This window comes from Acomys minous, assembly GCF_964271855.1.
Source record: "Acomys minous genome assembly, chromosome: 2".
NCBI lineage: Eukaryota > Metazoa > Chordata > Mammalia > Rodentia > Muridae > Acomys > Acomys minous.
In genome coordinates this window covers 48311710-48330083 of record NC_140484.1, presented here as the reverse complement: position 1 = coordinate 48330083, position 18374 = coordinate 48311710, and the positions used below count along the sequence as shown (strand labels likewise).

Here is an 18374-nt window from a genome sequence, read left to right as displayed (position 1 = left end):
CCATGGCAATGGGAGCATCACAGAGGGCCTGACCTCTGCCAGGCAGGTAGAAAAGGACCAGACTTGGCAGAGGGCAGTTGGCAGAAGGTCCTGGGGTGGGCCCGGCAGGCCTGACTGTTGTCTCCAGGCTCTGCATAGAGTGCCTGCCAGCCTACTCTCCTCCCCTGGGCCAATCACAGAATAAACAGGGAAGAAGCCAAGAAGTGGATTAATACATCTGGACAGGGAGGCAAGGACATACACTGCCGCTCCAGGGACAGGAAAGAAGACAGTCACCACCCTTTCTCTGACACTAGGAAGACCTGATTGCTAAAGTTCTGGGAGAGGAACCTACTAACCTATGCTCCCTTTAGAGGGACAATGGGGACAAGGTGAGGCAGGGAAAGGCTGGGAAACAAGACAGCCTAGCACCGCCAAGCCACATCCCACCTATAGTAAAGAGAAAGTGCAGAATAGGCCAGAACTGACCCAAAAAGAGACACATGGTGAGAATTCAGCACAGCCTGGAGGAGAGCTGGGATCCTTAGCTGCACGGTGCTTCATGAGCTGTACCCTGTGGAGACCAGTCAGGTGAGGTCCTGACCCTACCCTTACCTTTCCACCTCACTCCCACCTGTTAGACAGTGACTTTCCTTTAAAAACCTGTATTCTGAGAACATAACTCGAATGCTGAGCTGCACCCCAGCCCCTACAATGAGTAATTTCTTGTTTATTTGCCTGTTTGTTTATTTGGTTTTTATGTGTATACATTTTGCTTGTATATTTATCTATGTAACACATGCATGCCTGCTATCTAAGGCAGCCAGGAGAGGGCATAGGATGCCTTGAGGCTTGAGTTAAGGACAGCTGTGAGCCACTAGTGGGTGCTGGGGTTCAAAGCCAGGTCCTTTGGAAGAATAGCCAGTGCTCTTAACTGGTAAGGCACCTCTCCGGTCTCATGAGTGGGTTCTTGATCTAAGTTCTTGATGTACTACATAGTCTAAGCTCCAGAGAGGGTGGGTTCTAGAAGCAAAAGCCTTTCTCTGTGGGCTTTTCAGCTTCAGGGACTTACTTTACCTGCCCATCTCCTCCTAGAATATGGACTTTTTGTTTGTTTGTTCGTTTTTGTTTTGTTTTGTTGAGACAGGGTTTCTTTGTGTGTAGCCTTGCCTGTCCTGGATTTGCTTTGCAGACCAGGCTGGTCTCGAACTCACAGCGCTCCGCCTCCCTCTGCCCCCTGAGTGCTGGGATTAAAGGCATGCGCCACCACAGCCCAGTTTAGAACATGGACTCTTACACGGAGGCCCCTTATCTCTCAGACCTCTTAGGCCATAATCTGCACTTAAAATTTTCCAGTTATGTTTGTTTATTGGTTCGTGCCCACTCAGGTGCCACAGTACACATGTACAGGTCAGAAGACACTTCCAGGAGTTGATTCTCTCCTACCAGGTGGGTCTGAGGAATCCAACTCAGTCTTGACTGCAAACACTCTTATTTGCTGAGCCCATCTTGCCAACTGGGAATCCGTACTTTTAACAAGGTCTCTAGCTGAGTTAAGTGTATAACCTAGGTTGAGAGAGTGGTTTCAGGTGATGATGATGATGTTATGAGAGAAGTTTATTAATGGTTCCTTTTAAAGGCACTGCATTCCAGCCGAGCGTGGTGGCGCACGCCTTTAATCCCAGCATGCAGGAGGTAGAGGCAGGCAGATGTCTGTGAGTTCAAGTCCAACCTGGTCTACAAAACAAGTCCAAGACAACCAGGGCTATTTCACAGAGAAACCCTGTCTCGAAAAACAAAAACAAACAAAACAAAACAAAACAAACAACAAAGAGAAGAAAGCAATGCGTTCCTTGGTGTTTGTTTGTTTGTTTGTTTTTGTTAGACAGGTCTTGAACTTGATGTGTGTCTGAAGATGACATAGAGCTCCTGATCCTCTGTCAGCTGCTGAGATTGCAGTGCTGGGGTCTGAACCCAGGATCTCTTGCATGCTAGGCAAGCACTCCATCAACTGAGCTCCACCCCAAACCTCTTTATACTTACTTAAGAATGTTCTTTGACACATAAAACTTTTTAATAATTTTTATGAAATTTGATCTTGTCTAACTTAAATTCACAAATAGCTGCCTGCCCTCTGACTGTTTCTTTCTGAGAACTTTATGATTTTAGCTCATACACTTAGGATTTGACATATGCTGAGTTCATTTTTGTGGATGGTGTGAGGCCTTCTGCTGTGTATGGATACCCAGTTGTCCATGCGTTCTTTGCTGGAAGGCTTAGCTCCCTCATGGAACAGTTTTGGCACCATTGTTAAAGATCAGTCTGTGAAGATGTATCTATTTCTGGTGTCTCTGCTCAATTCCATTGATCTCTGTGTCTGTCCCGAGGCTAACACTGCATTTGTTGTTGCTTGTCTGGTCTCGATTTGGTTTCCCTTTTTCTTTTGTGTGTACTTGCATATGTAATGTGTGTGTGGTGTATGCATGTAATATGTGTGAGAGCATGCATGTTGAGTTCCTAGGTCGATATCAGTGCCCCTCAGTACCTCATTGCTTCATTTTACTGAGGCAGGATATACAAACAAATCAAATAAGCAAATGTAAAAAAGAAGTGTGAGTTTTCCAACGCTGAGTATTTAGGATGCGGTTTAGGTTCATTTCTGGTGCTTCACATCTCTCTTCATTCAACAAAAGTTTGTAGTTTTCAGTGTGTAAGGCTTTGTTGTTGTTTGTCTGTTTGTTTGTTTTGAGATAGTCTCTCTATATAGCTGTGGCTATCCTAGAACTAGTTAAACCAGGCTGGCCTCAAACCCATAGTGTTCTGTCTGCCTGTGCCTCCCAAATGCTAGTATTAAAGGCCCATACCACCTTAGTTAAAATTCTCTCTCTCTCTTTCTCTCTGTCTCTGTCTCTGTCTCTCTCTGTCTCTCTGTCTCTGTCTCTGTCTCTCTCTGTCTCTCTCTCTCTCTCTCTCTCTCTCTCTCGTACAGCAACTACACCTATTTTTATTGACTTCACTCTTGGAGTCCTGCTAGTGGATGGAAATGCAACTGCTCTGTAGCCGACCTTGTTTATGGGTGCTGTGGTTTGGTGTGTTGGGTCTTGTGCATACTAGACAGGCTGTCTGCCAATGTGCTATATCACAAACTCTTGGTATCATGAAACAAAGTATGTAGGCCAGGCTGGCCTTGACCTTGTGACCCTCTTACCTAATGCCACCGCTCCAAGCAAAAACTGATTTTGTTGTTGTTGTTGTTGTCGTCGTCGTCGTTTTCTTTTGTTTTGTTTTTTGAGACAGGTTTTCTCTGTGTAGCCCTGGCTGTCCTGGAACTCACTCTGTAGGCCAGGTTGGTCTTGAACTCAGAGATCCACCTGTCTCTGCCTCCAGAGTGCTGGGATTAAAGGCGGGCAACACCTGGTTTTTATGTTTGTGCTTGTATCTTGCAACTTCACTGAATGTATCTACTAGCTATAACAATTTTTGTGTGACTTTTTAATTTTGTGTGTGAGCATGTGTGTCTGTGAGCAAGCATGTCTGCATGTGTGTGTGTGTGTGCATGCGTGTGTGTGTGTGTGTGTGTGTGTGTGCATGTGCGCGCGCGCGCGCGTGTGTGTGTGTGTGTGTGTGTGTGTGTGTGTGTTGCTAACCCAGGGTCTTGTACATGCCAGGTAGGTGTTCTATCACTGAGCTGCATCTCCAGCCCTTGTTAGGAGTGGGGCTTGGTATTTTGGAATAGAGCTCCAGTATGTGTTGGGGCTGGCCTGGGACTTGCTGTCTAGGCCAGGTCTTGAACTTGCAATCTTCATTCACTTGCCTTCCAAACTCTAGGAGTCCTAGCCCCTCTCTGATAGTTTGCCATGTTTATTCTCATTTTTTCCCACTTGGATCCTTGGGTTCTCTTAATAGTTATCCTTTAATTCACCTTTGCCGTTTTTTTTTTTTAAATCTTTTTATTTTTGAGACAGGGGCTCTCTGTAGACCAGGCTGGCCAGGTACTCACGGAGATCCTCCTGCCTCGGCCTCTTAGGTGCTGGGATCAAAGGCGTGCACTGCAATACCTGGCTAAAAGTCATCTTTAGCTACTTTTGAGTTCAAAGCCACATTAGGTTACATGAGAACCTGCCTCAAAATAAATAAATAAGTAAAAATGAAAAATTTCTGTAACCAAGCTAGGGCCCATGCCTTGAGCACAGGAGTATTTTAAAGAGATATGTCAGACCCAAACTATAGCACATGTGTAGGTAACTCAAAAGCTCACACAGCCACAAAAATCTTCTTAAAGCACAGCAATGACCCTGGCAGTAGTGGTGCACGCCTTTAATCCCAGCACTCAGTAGGCAGAGGCAGGCGGATCTCTGTGAGTTCGGGGTCAGCCTGGTCTACAGAATGAGTTCCAGGACAGCCGGGACTACATAGAAAGACCCTGACTTGAGAACAAAACAAAACAGTCAAACAAAACACAACGGTGTTCTGCTTCAGCCCCCTGTCCCTCCTTGTGGCCTTCTAGCTTCCGGGATTTACACACCACCATATTTCCAAAGACCTCTGTACTGATGGGTTTCGGTAGTCAATCGGAGATATTAACTACTGGATTCTTATTTGGCAGATGAAGATTTTGTCCTCTGATCAGTATGATGGGTTAAAGCATTATGGGTTAGGAGGATGGCTCAGTCAGTAAAGTGCTCGCCTTGCAAGCCAGAGGACCTAAGCTGGATCCCCAGAAACAATCCCTAGCACCCACATCAGAAAGACAGTCACTTGTTTTCCCACTGGTGGTGGCGGGGCATCAGGTCTTCTGTCACCCATTTGCTTGTCTGCCTGCTTGCTTTGAGACGGTCTCACGTAGCTCAGGGTTGCCTGCCATGTTTTTGCTTGGTTTTGTTTTTACTCACTGGGTTTCCTTCATGCTAGAAGGTTTCCCCCAGGTGCTTGATAATCTTTGGTTTCCTTGTTTATAGCCAAAAACCCTAGAAGCAGGGCTCTCAAGATGGCTCATGGGGTAAAAGCACTTTCGGCCAAGCCTAATGACCAGAGTTAAATTTCTGGGATCCACATGGAAGGAGAGAGCCAACTCCCACAAGTTGTCCTATGACTGACACTTGTGCACTGAGGCACACATGAACTCTGACACCAATAAATAAATGGAATACAAATTTTTGTTTTTTCAAGACAGTTTCTCTGTGTAGCCCTGGATGCCCTAAAACTCTCTTTGTAGGCCAACACTAGCCTCAAATTCGGAGATTCCCCTGCCTCTGCCTCCAAAGTGCTGGAGTCAAAGGTGTGTGCCACTACTCCTAGGTATAAGAATGATTTTAAAGTTAAATAAAAGAAAAGGCTTTAAGGGGCATAAAGAGTAGGGTGGAAACCCCAGGACCAGCTTGGGCTACTTAAGTAAGACCCAAGACCCTGTCTCATGCCTCAAAAATAAAATAGGATGTAAGCTGGGCATGGTGACCTACTTGGGAAGTAGAAACAGGAAGATCAGGAAGCCAAGGTTATTTGTTCTTGGCTCCACAGTAAATTTGAGGTCTGCTTGGGCTGCATGAAACCTCATCTCAATACAAAACAATACAAAAGTGTGATAGTCAAGCTTACCTTGTTCTTAGCCAGACAGTTACACTAGTCTTAGACCTATTTCTCAGGTTGGCCAGAGTCCCTAAGAGGAGTGTTTGGAAGGTAAAGTACTGACAGTGAGAGAAGTTGTGTGTGTGTGTGTGTGTGTGTGTGTGTGTGTGTATGTGTGTGTGTGTGTGTGTGTGTGTGTGTGTGTGTGTGTGTGTGTGTGTATGTGTGTGTGTGTGTGTGGTGGTGGTGGTGGTGGTGGTGGGGTGGATCTCAGTATTCAACATGCCTGAAATTGCTAAACTCCCTCAGGCAGTGGCTACTAGTCCAAAGACCCTCTGTTTTACTGTTTCCAGAGAATAATTTCTGATTATTCTGCATTATGCAGATTCTGAATGGGCAACTGCCTGGTGACATGAAGGGAACAGACTTGGGGTCCGATGGCTTCTGAATTTGCTTGGAACCAGTGCTCCACACTTAGGCCTTTACTGTCATTACAGAGCTCTTCCGCTGCCAAGTGCCAGCGTTCTGCTTCCTGGCTCTGTCCATTAGTCTGTTGATGCTTACCCCCTGATGGCTGATTTATCTAACTGCTCCTTGCAGCTCCTACAGTTTTTGCTTTAAATATTTTATCAGCACTCTATTAATTTAGAACTATACTATCTTTCTGATGAATTTAACTTCTATTTTTAATTTTTAATTCATTGACGGTTTCATACATGTTTATAATGAATTTCAGTCATTTCCACCTCGCTCCCCTCTCTCAGGCCCCTCCTCCCCCACCCCCCAGAAAGTCGCTGTGCACCTTCCATGTCTTCTCTGTGCGTGTAGCCCACTGTGTTTAGTTAGGGCTGCTTTACTGGTGTACAGGCAACCTATCAGTGGCTATACTGCTGAAGAAAATTTCTCTCTTCTCCCCCAGCAACCGTCAGCTACCAGTAGCCCATCCGGGATGAGTAGGACCTCATATGTACTTCCACCATCCAAGATGAAATGTTGAGGGACCGGCTCTTGTACAGGCAACCACAGCAACCTTGAGTTCATGGGCACAACAGCTGTGTCATGTCCAGAAGACAAGGCTTCACAGCACTCCTTCCTGGCTCCTCCTGGCTCTTACATTTGTATGTGTCTTCCAGAGATTCGATTCTCTCTCTTGCTATGTCTAATTTGTTATTTAACCCCTTATTTTGAAAACATAGTCATTTGGCCATCTGGATTTTTTTTCTGTTCTTGTTAATGATCTCATGTTGCTTATTAACCTTAAACTCATCTCTAACCTTCCTGCTTTGCACGAGGGAGTGTAATATCTGGACCCCCCAAGGCACCCCAATCTGTGAGTTGCTTCTGCTGATTCTTACTTATTTTGTGGCTAGCATATTTTTGTGCTGATGATCTCTGATTGACAGCTCCTTGCTCGATGGGAATCCTGCATGAATAAGATTTGGATATTTTCCTCCGTAGAGTTACATATAGCTCTGTCAAAGGATGTCACCGACATGGGATGCTTAGCTCTCCTGGGTGCATGCAGCTGCTCCACATTCAGCCCCCACCCTCCCTGCTGGTTCTGCCCCCTGCTTCATCCTTAACTCTCCTTTGTAAGGAAGAAGGTGGCTTTTGGAGATCTCGGCAGTCAACAAGGCCTCAAAGAATCATGGCGTCTCTCTAGGAGTTATTTGTTTGTTCAGAGTCACATTATGTTGCCCAAGCTGTTCTTCAATGCTGGGCTTAAGTCATCCTCCTGTCCCAAGTCACTGGAATAGCAGATGAGCTCTACCATGGATTAGGGTATTCGTTTCAGGAACAGAAGGGCTCCTTATTGCTTCAAGCGAGGAGCAGAAATGCCCTGTGCATTTCATGTGCATCTCTAGGAGTCTTCCTGTGCTTTGAGACAGGACCTCACCAAGCCCAGGTTGACCTTAGACTTATTATGTAGTCAAAATTGACCTTGATGAACTCTTGATCTTCCTGCCTCTACCTCCCAACTGCTGGGATTACAGTGCCGACATCGCCATGCTTGACATGGAAATCCAGTCACCTCGCACATCTGGTTAAACCACCCAATGACCTCCTTTTGTCCTTATGTACAAAGTCTAAACTTGGGGTATGAAGCCCCTTGCCACCCCTATTATCTGGTTCCTAATCCTCACGTTAGCCTCATTATCTTCCAATGATTCCCTTGCTTCTCTCAAACCCCTCCCTGTAAAAGTAACTTTTATTTTCCTGATTTAATTGGTGTCATGAAGGCACTGTCTGTCTGCTAACCTAGGCCTGGTACTGGAAGCTTCTAGCCTCTGTACACTCTAAGCTAGGTCTAAAATGTAATCTAGTCTCTGAGACTTACTGTTGAATAACCTCACCCTTTCTACTTCTTTCTGAACTCTTGCTGGCTGGTTCAACGCAGCTGTTCTGGTTCAAACTCCTCTCCTAGCTGACTGATTCAATCTGGCTTCTCTATCTCAGCCTCTAACTAAATTGCTCTGCTTGGCCTCAAACTAACTTAAGCAATATGTTCTAATCTTCTGGCTCCTTCTCATCCTCTGGCTTATTATGTAGCCAAAATTGACCTTGATGAACTTTTAAAAAATTAATTAATTAATTAATGATGTATACAGTGCTCTGTTTGCATGTATGCTGCATGCCAGAAGAGGGCACCAGACCTCATTATGGATGGTTGTGCACCATGTGGTTGCTGAGAATTGAACTCAGGACCTTTGGAAGAGCAGACAGTGCTCGTAACCTCTGAGCCATCTCTCCATCCCCAACCTTGGTGGACTCTTGATCTTCCTGTCTCTACCTCCCAACCGCTGGGATTACAGGCCTATACTGCCTTGCTTGACATGGAAATCCAGTCACATCGCACTTCTGTATTCACCTGTGTCTAGTTTGTTTTCTCTTCAACCTGTCTCTGTAAAACTCTCCCAGTAAAGCTGCCTCTGAATTCCACGAACTGAACTGCCACAAACTCAACTCCACTGCACTGCCTCGCAACTCCCTGACTCACCAGAACTGACTAAAGTGCCTCTTCATGCCTCTGTCTTCCGGGTGCTGGAGTTAACAGCATGTACTACCACATCTGGACCTAAGCTTTTCTTTACTTGAGACTTGTTCTATATCAGGTTGGCTTTGAATTCAGAGATCTGTGTGCCTGTGTCTCCTGGGATTAAAGCCGTGTCTGTATTCCAGCTGGATCACACAGACCTAGAAAGTCTTTGGATGTGACCTCTTTCCAGAGCAGCCATGTTCTAAATTAAAACTCCTCTACATTAAAATGCCTCCCTTCAACCTTTAGGCAGGTGGATGGTCGGGATCTTAGGTCCAAGTTAGGAGTTGCTGGATGAACTTCCAAAGTATCCTGTACTTCCTCTACTGGGTGTCTTCTGCACAGTGCCACAGTCAACTGTCTGAATCTCATCCCTTACACACTGCAACCTCCCAAGCTGTAGTCATGAATGGAGAGATACCGTCTTGATCACTGACTTATCATCCCCCGACATCAGGCCTAATTAAATGACTGTCTGCTCGACTCCCAGTGTTTTTCTTATTGATTCTTTTGAATTCTTGATATGTTAAAGATATGGCCCCTTTGCCATTGGCTGAGCATGTTCTTCCAGTTTATCTGTCTTTGAATTTTTGTCATGGGGTGATGAGGGTGAGGGAGACAGCTTGGAAAAGTTTTCAGTGTTGATATGAACAGATCAGTTGTTTCTCTTCTGTCTCTATCCTATCCAGTGCTCCAAGATTGACCAAGTCACCCTCTGCTGCCAGCAGCGCATGGATCATCCCTGTGTCTTGCTAATGAAACAAATGAATGAATGAATGAAAACAAAATGTTAACAAGAATGAATTCTGAATTCTTTAGTTTAGCCATTGAGGCTCCAAGCCTTATGCTTTCTTCCTAGCCTTTTCTTGATGACCCCACACTGAGCCCCAGCTACGGGCAGGATGAAGGGTCTGCCCCTCTCTGGATGTGTCTGCTTTTGCCACTCCCAAATTTGCCGGTCCCTTTAACCTAAAATGCCCCATTTCTACTTTAAATCTTGCATAGTCCTTAAGCTCCACTGTTTCTAAAAAGCCCCACTTTCAGCACTCAGGAGCTTGAGGCAGGAATGGTTGCCGTGAGGTCCGGGCCAGCCAGGTTTCATAGTAAGACCTTGTTCCAGAAAAATAAGAAAAAAGGGCTGATGAGATGGCTTAGTGGGTTAAGGGTGCTTGCTGGTAAGCCTTACAACCTGAGTTCGATCCCTGGGACCCACAGGTGAAAGGGGAGAGCTGACTCTCACAAACAGGTCTCTGACATGTGTGCTGTGGCATATGCATGTCCCTTCCACACTAAATAAGTGTGAAAACAAAACACAACCAAAGAGATTGGGCTGGGGATGTAACTCAGTTGGCTGAGAGCTTACCCAGCAGAACATACATGAAGCCCTAAATTAAATCCTCAGCACACATAAACTGGGTTTGGTGGCACATGCCTGCAATCCCAGCACTACAGGAGTTCAAAGTCGTCCTCTGCTACCTAACTAGTTGGAGGCTAGCCTAGGCTACATAAGTCCTATCTCAAAGCAATCAAACACCACTTTACCCCTCTTTCCAGAAAGCTGAAGAGTGGAGAGGTGAGGAAGCAAGCTTTGAAGTCAGACCCACGCATCTCCATTTGAATGCTATTGGCTATATTCTTTAGCCTTTCCAGTGTCTTCATCCTGTCTTCCTCCTCCAAAGCTTAGGGTCTTACGATGCTAGGCAGGTGCTGTGCTACGGAGCTATGCCCCTATCGTTAAAAATAGGAACCGAGTTGGGCGTTGGTGGCGCACACCTTTGATCCCAGCGCTCTCAGGCAGATCTCTGTGAGTTGGAAGCCAGCCTCATCTACAGACTGAGTTCTAGGACAGCCAGGGCTATCCAGAAGAAATCCTGTCTCGGAAAAGCAAAAACAAAAGTCAAAATCAGACAGGAACAGAAAGCCCTGAGGACCATATTAGATGGGTGTCGCGTCCTCTGTGAGCAAGTCAGTGCCGAGCCCCACATTCCTTCCTATGGAGCCTCCCACTCCACTCATACTGTCTCACAGTTCCCGAAGGTCTAAATGACCCTCACACTCCTCCATCAGGTAGCTGAGCGTCCCCGCTGGGCAGATTCTGAGTGAGCAAACAGGTTTCATCCCTGAGAACCAGCCCAGGCCCTGGAGCACCTGGATGCATTTCACACACCTATCTGGCCTAAAGTAATCCCCTCCTTTCTCTCTCTCTCCATCTGAGCTCCAGTGGCTTCCTCAATTTCCAAATTAACTCTCCAAAGAGATCTACCAGTCCCCTATGCCCTCCCTCCTCCCCCCCCCCCCCGGCCATCAGCAACCCCAATACAGTAAGGAATCAAACAGTTCTCAACTTGTGAGTTGACACCACCCCACAGGGGTCACATATCAGATATCTTGTATATCAGATCTTTTTTCCTTTGGTTTTTTTTTTTTTTTTTTTTTGAGACAGGGTTTCTCTGTGTAGCCTTGGATGTCCTGGGCTCTTTGTAGACCAGACTGGCCTCAAACTCACAGAGTTCTGCCTGCCTCTGCCTCCCTGAGTGCTGGGATTACAGGCATGCGCTACCATGCCCAGTGTTTGCACCACTTCACTCAGTGTGATTTTTTGTTTGTTTGTTTTTCTAGACAGGGTTTCTCTGTGTAGCCTTGGCTATCCTGGACTCACTTTGTAGACCAGGCTGGCCTCGAACTCACAGCAATTCACCTGCCTCTACCTCCTGAGTGCTGGGATTAAAGGCATGTGCCACCACATCCCGCTGAGCCACCTCTTTTTTTAACAGTAGTAAAATTACAGTTATGAAGTAGCAATGGCATAATTTTGTGGTTGGTGGTCACCACAACATGAGGAACTGTATTAAAGGGTCACAGTGTTAGGAAGGTCGAGAATCACTACGTTAAATGAAAAATAACGTAGGTAAACTGAGTCTCAAACTAGCATGGCTGTATTTGAGTCTAGAGCTTGTGTGCTTTCTCTTCTTTTTCTTTTTTTAAAGTTTTTTTGAAACAGGATTTCTCTGTGTAACCTTGGCTGTCCTGGACTCACTTTGGAGACCAGGCTGGCGTTGAACTCACAGCGATCCGCCTGCCTCTGCCTCCCGAGTGCTGGGATTAAAGATGTGCGCCACCTCTGCCCCGATGCTTATGTGTTTTCAAAGCCAGAGAAAAGGATTTTCTCGTGAGGTCCTGGAGGTGGGGAATACTAGAGAGGGAACAAAGTCTGGACCACAGAGCATAGACGGGACACACACACACACACACACACACACACACACACACACACACACACACGATAGGGTGTCCTAGCGCACTCTAAAGCCACCCTAGTGCTCTGACTGTTGTTTTGTGAACATAGCCGTACACCAGAGGCTGTGTGGCCCATGTCTTCTGAAGAAGAGCAAAAATGATGTGTGTCCCCCAGGCCTGAGGGTGAAGACTTCCTGGACAAGAAGTGTACATTTATTAGAGGGTGTGGTGAGGCATGCCTTTAATCCTAGCACTCAGGAGGCAGAGTTAGGTAGATTGCTGTGAGTTCAAGGCCAGCCTGGTCTACAAAGTGAGTCCAGGACAGCCAAGGCTACACAGAGAAACCCTGTCTGAGGGAGAGGGGGAGGGGGAGGAAGAGAAGTGCCAGTTTAGCATGAGGAAGTCTGGTTCAGTTTCAAGTCTAAGTCAGCATGCTGTGTCCACTGAGGCAGACACACCTGCCCCTGGGACCTCAACTGTCTTAGCTATAAAATGGAGAGTCTGTGGGACGAGAAAAAGATCTAGGCGAGAATTGTCCTCACATTCTTAGAATTCTACAAGAGCTATGGCTCACCCAGCCCTGCCTCAGCCCAGATTGTCCCCAGGGGCTGACTTCAGCGTTGGCCTGACCATGTCTTTGACACATTACAGCTGCCTCCACCAGCCATCCGGCCTTTCCTTCGGATACTGGCCAGACCTCAGAGCTCCAGTGGAACAGGGGCTTCAGGCAATCCTGTCAGGCCAGAGGCACAGAGAGTGGGGTGTTCAGGCCCGTGTTTGAACTCCCCAGTCTCTTCCCTCTGCTGGAGCCGGCATCCTTCCCTCCTTCCCTGGTGAAATATGAACTCAGGGATCCAGGGAGAACTCTGGCGGCAGAACATTCCATCCAGTTGTCCAAACACTGCACAGCTGGCGGAGGGAGGGGCAGCCAAAGGAGGCGGTTGGAGAGTCCAGAAGTTGTGTTGTTTTCATGGAAATGAGGGAGACCTTGCTGGGGGAGTAGGGGCACCAGTGGGTATGTGTTCAAACCCTGGCTGCCTGGAAAAGGCTCAGAGGACAAGGAAGACAAAGCAGTCCCCTCTTGTGCACACTGTCTTGGGCCCTGCTTGTCCAAGGTCACCCTGTGGAACTCCTGCAAAAGTAGACTCATCTACCTCAGAGCCTGCCCAGCCAGGTCTGGGCAGCTACCTCTCGCCTTGGGAGTCTCCTCGTGACCAGACACCAGGCTCAACCTCAAGCTATAGGGGGAGGGCAGGCGGGGATGAGAACGAAATAGGAAGCCCCAGAGAGACAGACTCTAGACAACAGCTCTGTTGCCAGCTGGCCCAGTCCCAACTCTCTCTCCCAGTGCCCTCTCGTCAGTGACCCTGGCTGACTCTTCAAGCCTCAGTTTCCTGATTTGCAAGAGGAGTGGGTTGACCCCCTTACTGGCTCTGGCAAAGCTCTCTTCTAAGCAAATGCCCAGAAAGCAGCTTGTTTCTTTGTGAGGTTCTCAGCACCTCTGACTCAGTTTCCCCCACCAAGTGCCCACCTCCACCCCCCCCACCCCTCACCCTGTGCCTTTTGCCACCATCCAGGCCAGGTTGCCTCAGGGTGGTAGGAGATGCACCCCCTTTCTGCACATCCTGTTTTCTGCTAATGGTTTCCAGGTGAGGCCTTGGTTGCCCTGCAGAGGAAGGTGGGGGCACTGGAGAATTTAGTAGGGGGATGAGCGAGGAGCAAAAACAGGAAGGGGGTGGGAGCAGGCCATGGAAAATTCACAGCCAGGAAACCCTCCGACAGCATCTGGCTTGCATTAGGCTAAGCAGGCTTTCCAGCCCAGAGCTCAGCAGAGATACTGTTATCCGCTGGCTGGCTGGCTGGGCGGGGTGTGGCGCTGGCGGGGAGGGAGGGGGGCTCAGAAGAACCCAAAGGCTGACCAGAAACAATAGTGAAAGCAGAGGAGAAAGGGGTTAGGAGGTACCCCTGTGACGCTAATAAGGCACAGACCTTCCATGAAGGCTGCTGTCTCCCATAGAGGAGAATCGGTCCCATTTTATAGGCTGAGCCCCAGAGAAGTTAAGTGACTTGTCCAAGACCACACAGCCAAGGAGGAAGTCTTTTTCCTTTTTTCAAAGGCACAGAATGGGATGGAAGCCGAAGTTAATGTGACGGTTGAGTGTATGGTAGCTCAATATTTATCTTGCATGCTTAAGGCTCTGGCTTCAACCCCCAACACCACAACCACCCTGCTCAGAAAAAGAGAGAAAGAGCGTGGGGGACAATTTTTTTTTAAAGAGCAATTTGAGGTATATCTGGGAAACGACAGCTGACCAGATGTGTTTCAGAGGCTGACATTCCATTTTATGGCTGGGAAAACTGAGGCACAGAGCCGCCAAAGCTACATTGAATTGTCCTTTGGTGATGGTAGTTAATGGTTTTAAGGGGCTACCTACTGAGTAGCTGCCCAGAGGCAAATAACCAGGCTCTGCCTAATGTTTCAGCCACGGAGGACAGGAGGTGGACAGTCTCGAAAGGGGTCTTTTTGAAGCCCGGGGCATCAATGTGGGGGGAGCATCTCTCCTGCTTTCAGGTATATTGTCTTGTCGTGCTCTTAACCCACAACCCAGGAAGGAGGCCCAAGTCTTCTGCTGCCCGCTGAGCCTCAGGAGTTAATAATTAAGGGTTTAAGAAGATAGAAGCCTGTCTGAGAGGCCCCGCCCGACCACTGGGCTGCTGCTCCTGAGAGATAGCAAAGGTTAGTGTGAGGCTCTGCCTGGAGTGGAGGCACGCTCTGCTGCTTAACTCTACTGGTGGTCTCCAACGGAATCCCAGCCTGGCCCCCAGGCATGGAAGCCTCTGAGGAGCCCAGGCAGTGCCCTGCCCGAGGGTCTTGCCCAGTGTTCTTGGCCTTGAGCTCAGGCACTGTCCGCTATGCACCATCAGGTTTGGGTCCTGTACCTGAGAGGAACTTTAGAGAGGAGCCCTGGGATGCGAGCAGGTGAGCTGAGTTCTTGGGACAGTGAGGGGAGGTGGGGGATGGGTCTTGCCACTCTGCAGCAGCAAGGGGCATCAGAAGATGGCTTTGAACATTGGGATGTTTTGAATCGGGAAGAATTTTAGGAGCTTCCTACAGGGTGGCTCTGGGTTGTCTCTTGGGAAAACTGCTGTAAAGAGATTCTATCTCTCCATCCCTGGCCATGTGACACAAGGCAGGTTCCTTAACTTCTCTGAGTCCATCCCTTTCCAGTGGCACAGCAGGGACGCCTGTGCTGCTGAGAGGGGGCTGTGTGGCTTGAGTTCACAGAGGCTGGCTGCATAGGTGACGAGATATTTTTGGTTAATAATTGCATGTCAATGCTCTTAGGGTGGTGACCACACACTTGTCCTTTGAGGCTTCCCTGAAGGGCTCCCAGGTTGAGGCCTCTTCCTCTGGCTCTGTGGACTTTTATCTCCCACTAATCCCACTGCCATCCTTTATCTTTGCCCTGGCTTTTAAAGACTTGGAGGGCAAGGGCCCTGGCCTGGCCTCTCTCTGTGTGTGTCATCATTTCCTCCTTCCCTTAGATAGTGACCAGAACGAGCATCAGGAAAACCAGCATTTGCTCAAGGCTTAGCCGGTGAAGGGTTCAAGTCAACAAAAACATGTTGACATCTGCTTAGGCCAGACCCTAAGCTGGGCTGGGCTGGGCTGGGTGGAGGAACATAGCTCCAAGAAGGGTATGGTCCTTGCCTGGGAGAAACCAATAGTCTGGTAGATAACTACCCGATAGGGAGGGAAGGACACAGGAGACCTGGGCTGAGAGATTCTGTCAATGTGAAAAGGATGCTATGGAGAGCTGTCAACGTTCTCCGTGACAGACGATACTGGCCATGGAAAAGACATGGATTCTAGTCACCACGTCCTTGTTCCTATGCGATGGGAAGGAACTTTTTTTGTTTGTTTGTTTTTCAAGACAGGGTTTCTCTGTGTAGCCTTGGCTATCCTGGACTCACTTTGTAGACCAGGCTAGCCTCGAACTCACAGTGATCCACTTGCCTCTGCCTCCCGAGTACTGGGATTAAAGGTGTGCGCCACCACTGCCCGGCTCTCTTTTCTATTTTTTTTAAATGCTTATTTTGTTATGTGTGTATGTCCCTGTGTGGGTTTGTACACAGTCACTCAGGTGCCCACTGAGGCCAGAAGCATAGGATCCTCTGGAGCTGGAGTCAAATGAAGTTGTGACCTGCCTGATGTGGGTGCTGAGAACCAAACTTGGGTCCTCTGCAAGAGCAATGCGAGACCCTTACTGGCTAAGCCATCCATCTCTCTAGCCCAACTCTTTCCAGTTATGTTATGTTTTTGTTTTTGTTTTTTGAGGCAGGGTTTCTTTGTGTGGCCCTAACTGTCCTGGAGCTCTTTGTAGGCTAGGCTGGCCTCGAACTCTGAGAACTCACTTGTTTCTGCTGGGATTAAAGTGGTGTGCGCCACTACTGCTGGGCTCTTTTCTGCTTTGAAAGAGGAGACATTTTTGGTTGGTGAAGACGGGCCCTAGGCTAGTGGAGGCTTTGGCAGTTAGGGGCCCTTGAGAGCAGCAGGTCTCCCATTCCCCCTATCATCTGTGTTACTGGGGTTTCATAAGCCAAGCGTGGTGGCACATGCCTGTGCTCTCAGCCACTGAGGAGGCTGAAGAGAGAGTATCAGTTCAGCCCAGAAATCTAGAGATCAACCCAGGTAATATATGACACACCCACAGAGAAGAGGGGACTAAGGGAGAGGAAGGAGGGAGAGGAGGGAGGGAGGGAGGGAGGGGGGGGCCAGCCTGGAGCAGCTCCTGTTTTCCCATAGTTCTTAGACAGTTCAGAAATGGCAGCTGAACACCTGTTTGTGTGCATGGGTGAGTGAGATGTATTCTCCAAAGCCCAGAGAGGGCTGCAGACCCTGCCTGTGGGAGCTGGTCCTAGCAGCACTCAAGGAGGCGTTGGCTATGGGCTCTGCTCATTGGATCCTGATCTGAGGCTGAACTTCATTCAGATCAGTCAGTGGTCAGGGCCAGGAGGACAGAGGAACTCAGGGACAGGTGACCAGTAGTTAGGGATTCAAGCTTTTTGCAGATTTTTTTTTTTTTAAGTACCTGGGATAGGCAGGTGCTTGTGAAGTTGCCACAGTAGTCTCCAGAACTTAGGATAGCTAGAACAGCTGGGTGAACACTCCACTCTGACCAAAGGAACGCTCGCTTTGGGTTAACGACCCCGCCCCCTTCCAGGAAGCCCTATGTCACTCACTCAAGGACTGATGCAGAGCTGGGATAGAAGTCTGAGTGAGTGTGCAGGAGGTGTCTGTGGGCTTTAAGTGACAATCTGCACGAGAATCAGGTGAGATCCCCGAGACCCATAGTAGGTTCTCAAGCAAGGGTGGTCCAAAAGTTCAAGACAGAGAGTGACTGGAAAAGGCAAAGGCCAGCTCTGGCTACGAGATGGAAGGACCAGTCCTGCCCTTGCTCCGCGGGATCACTGTCCCCACGCAGCTAGAGGGACAGGGATGGGCCGGCAGAGGGGCGGGGCCGGGCACGTGGCCTGGGGCCCGCCTCTTGGGCACGTGACCCGCTCCGGGCCGGGGAAGGGTTGGGGTGGGGCGGAGCCGCAAACCCCAGGCGGCCAGCTGGACAGACTGGCGGTGAAGCGATTGACAGGCGCCAGGGCAGCTCTCGGGCTCCAGCAGAGTTGGCGGCGCGCGTGGACGCGGCTGCGGCAAAGCGGAGAGCGGAGGCGCCGGGATGTGGAGCGGGTAGGTCCCCACACGCCGGTGGTTCTGCGCTAGGTCTTGGGCCGCGCTGGCCTCCTAGGGTGAAAGACTAGGGGGTCACCACTGTTGTTTGCACCCCATTTGGGAGATGATCTGTACTCAGCCCTCCCTGCAGTGGAGGGGTGCATGGTAGCGTGAGGACACGCTGCAGCCAGAGAGCTGAAAGGACCTTGGCGGGACCGATCTGAGTTGCCTCAGGGTGGGAAGGGTGACAGTGCCAACTCCTCCTAGCTCCAGTGGAGCGCGGGAGAGAAGTGGTGGAGAGAGAACGAGTGGGAGTTATGTATACCCCAAAGTAAATCTGGGGCGCACATTTAAAGGAAGGAACACCCATGAACTCTGGGGAAACAGTGCAATTGAGAAAGCTAGCCGTGTCTCTCCAAGGTCCCTGGCCAGTTGACTGGAACCTTTTGATTCGAGATGTGGGGTGAGTAGTATCTTCCCTCAGTCTGGCGCGGTATAGCGCAGACCCCGAGTCCTGGGTGAACCCCCTTCCCATCATCTCTCAGCTCCACTCCCCTTCTGTTAGGGACATTGGTTCTTAAGACTGACCCCTTTTCTTGGCCAATCTAATAGGAGACCCTGTCCTGCGTTCACAAAGGTTAGTGTCCTTTCTTGACTTTAAGCAAATGCCTTTTCTTTCCTGGGCTGCAAAGACTAGGTCTTGGCAGCGGGGGTCGGGGGATGGAGGGTTGGGGGTGGGGGTGGGGGTTTCTGCTAAAGACTGTTCCAGGCTAGGAAGAAGGAGGAAAATTCCTGATAGAGGAACAGGTGAGTTCCATTTACTCTCAT

General features: G+C 48.8%; 1 protein-coding gene across 10 annotated transcripts in view; it reads left to right on the top strand.

Moving 5' to 3' along the window:
• The first annotated feature begins 36 nt into the window (after nucleotides 1-36).
• Nucleotides 37-18374, top strand: part of RAB3IL1 (RAB3A interacting protein like 1) — a 39709-nt gene continuing 21371 nt past the window's right edge. For 3 of the 10 annotated variants that reach the window (XR_014776995.1, XM_084770164.1, XM_084770170.1), the window contains exon 1: nucleotides 39-570. Coding sequence is in view for 6 of the 10 variants with exons in the window: in XM_084770164.1 (XP_084626290.1) it covers nucleotides 341-570 (230 nt within the window). In the remaining 4 variants the exon portion in view is untranslated. The other 7 variants (XM_084770172.1, XM_084770168.1, XM_084770165.1 and 4 more) reach the window with 7 other exon arrangements.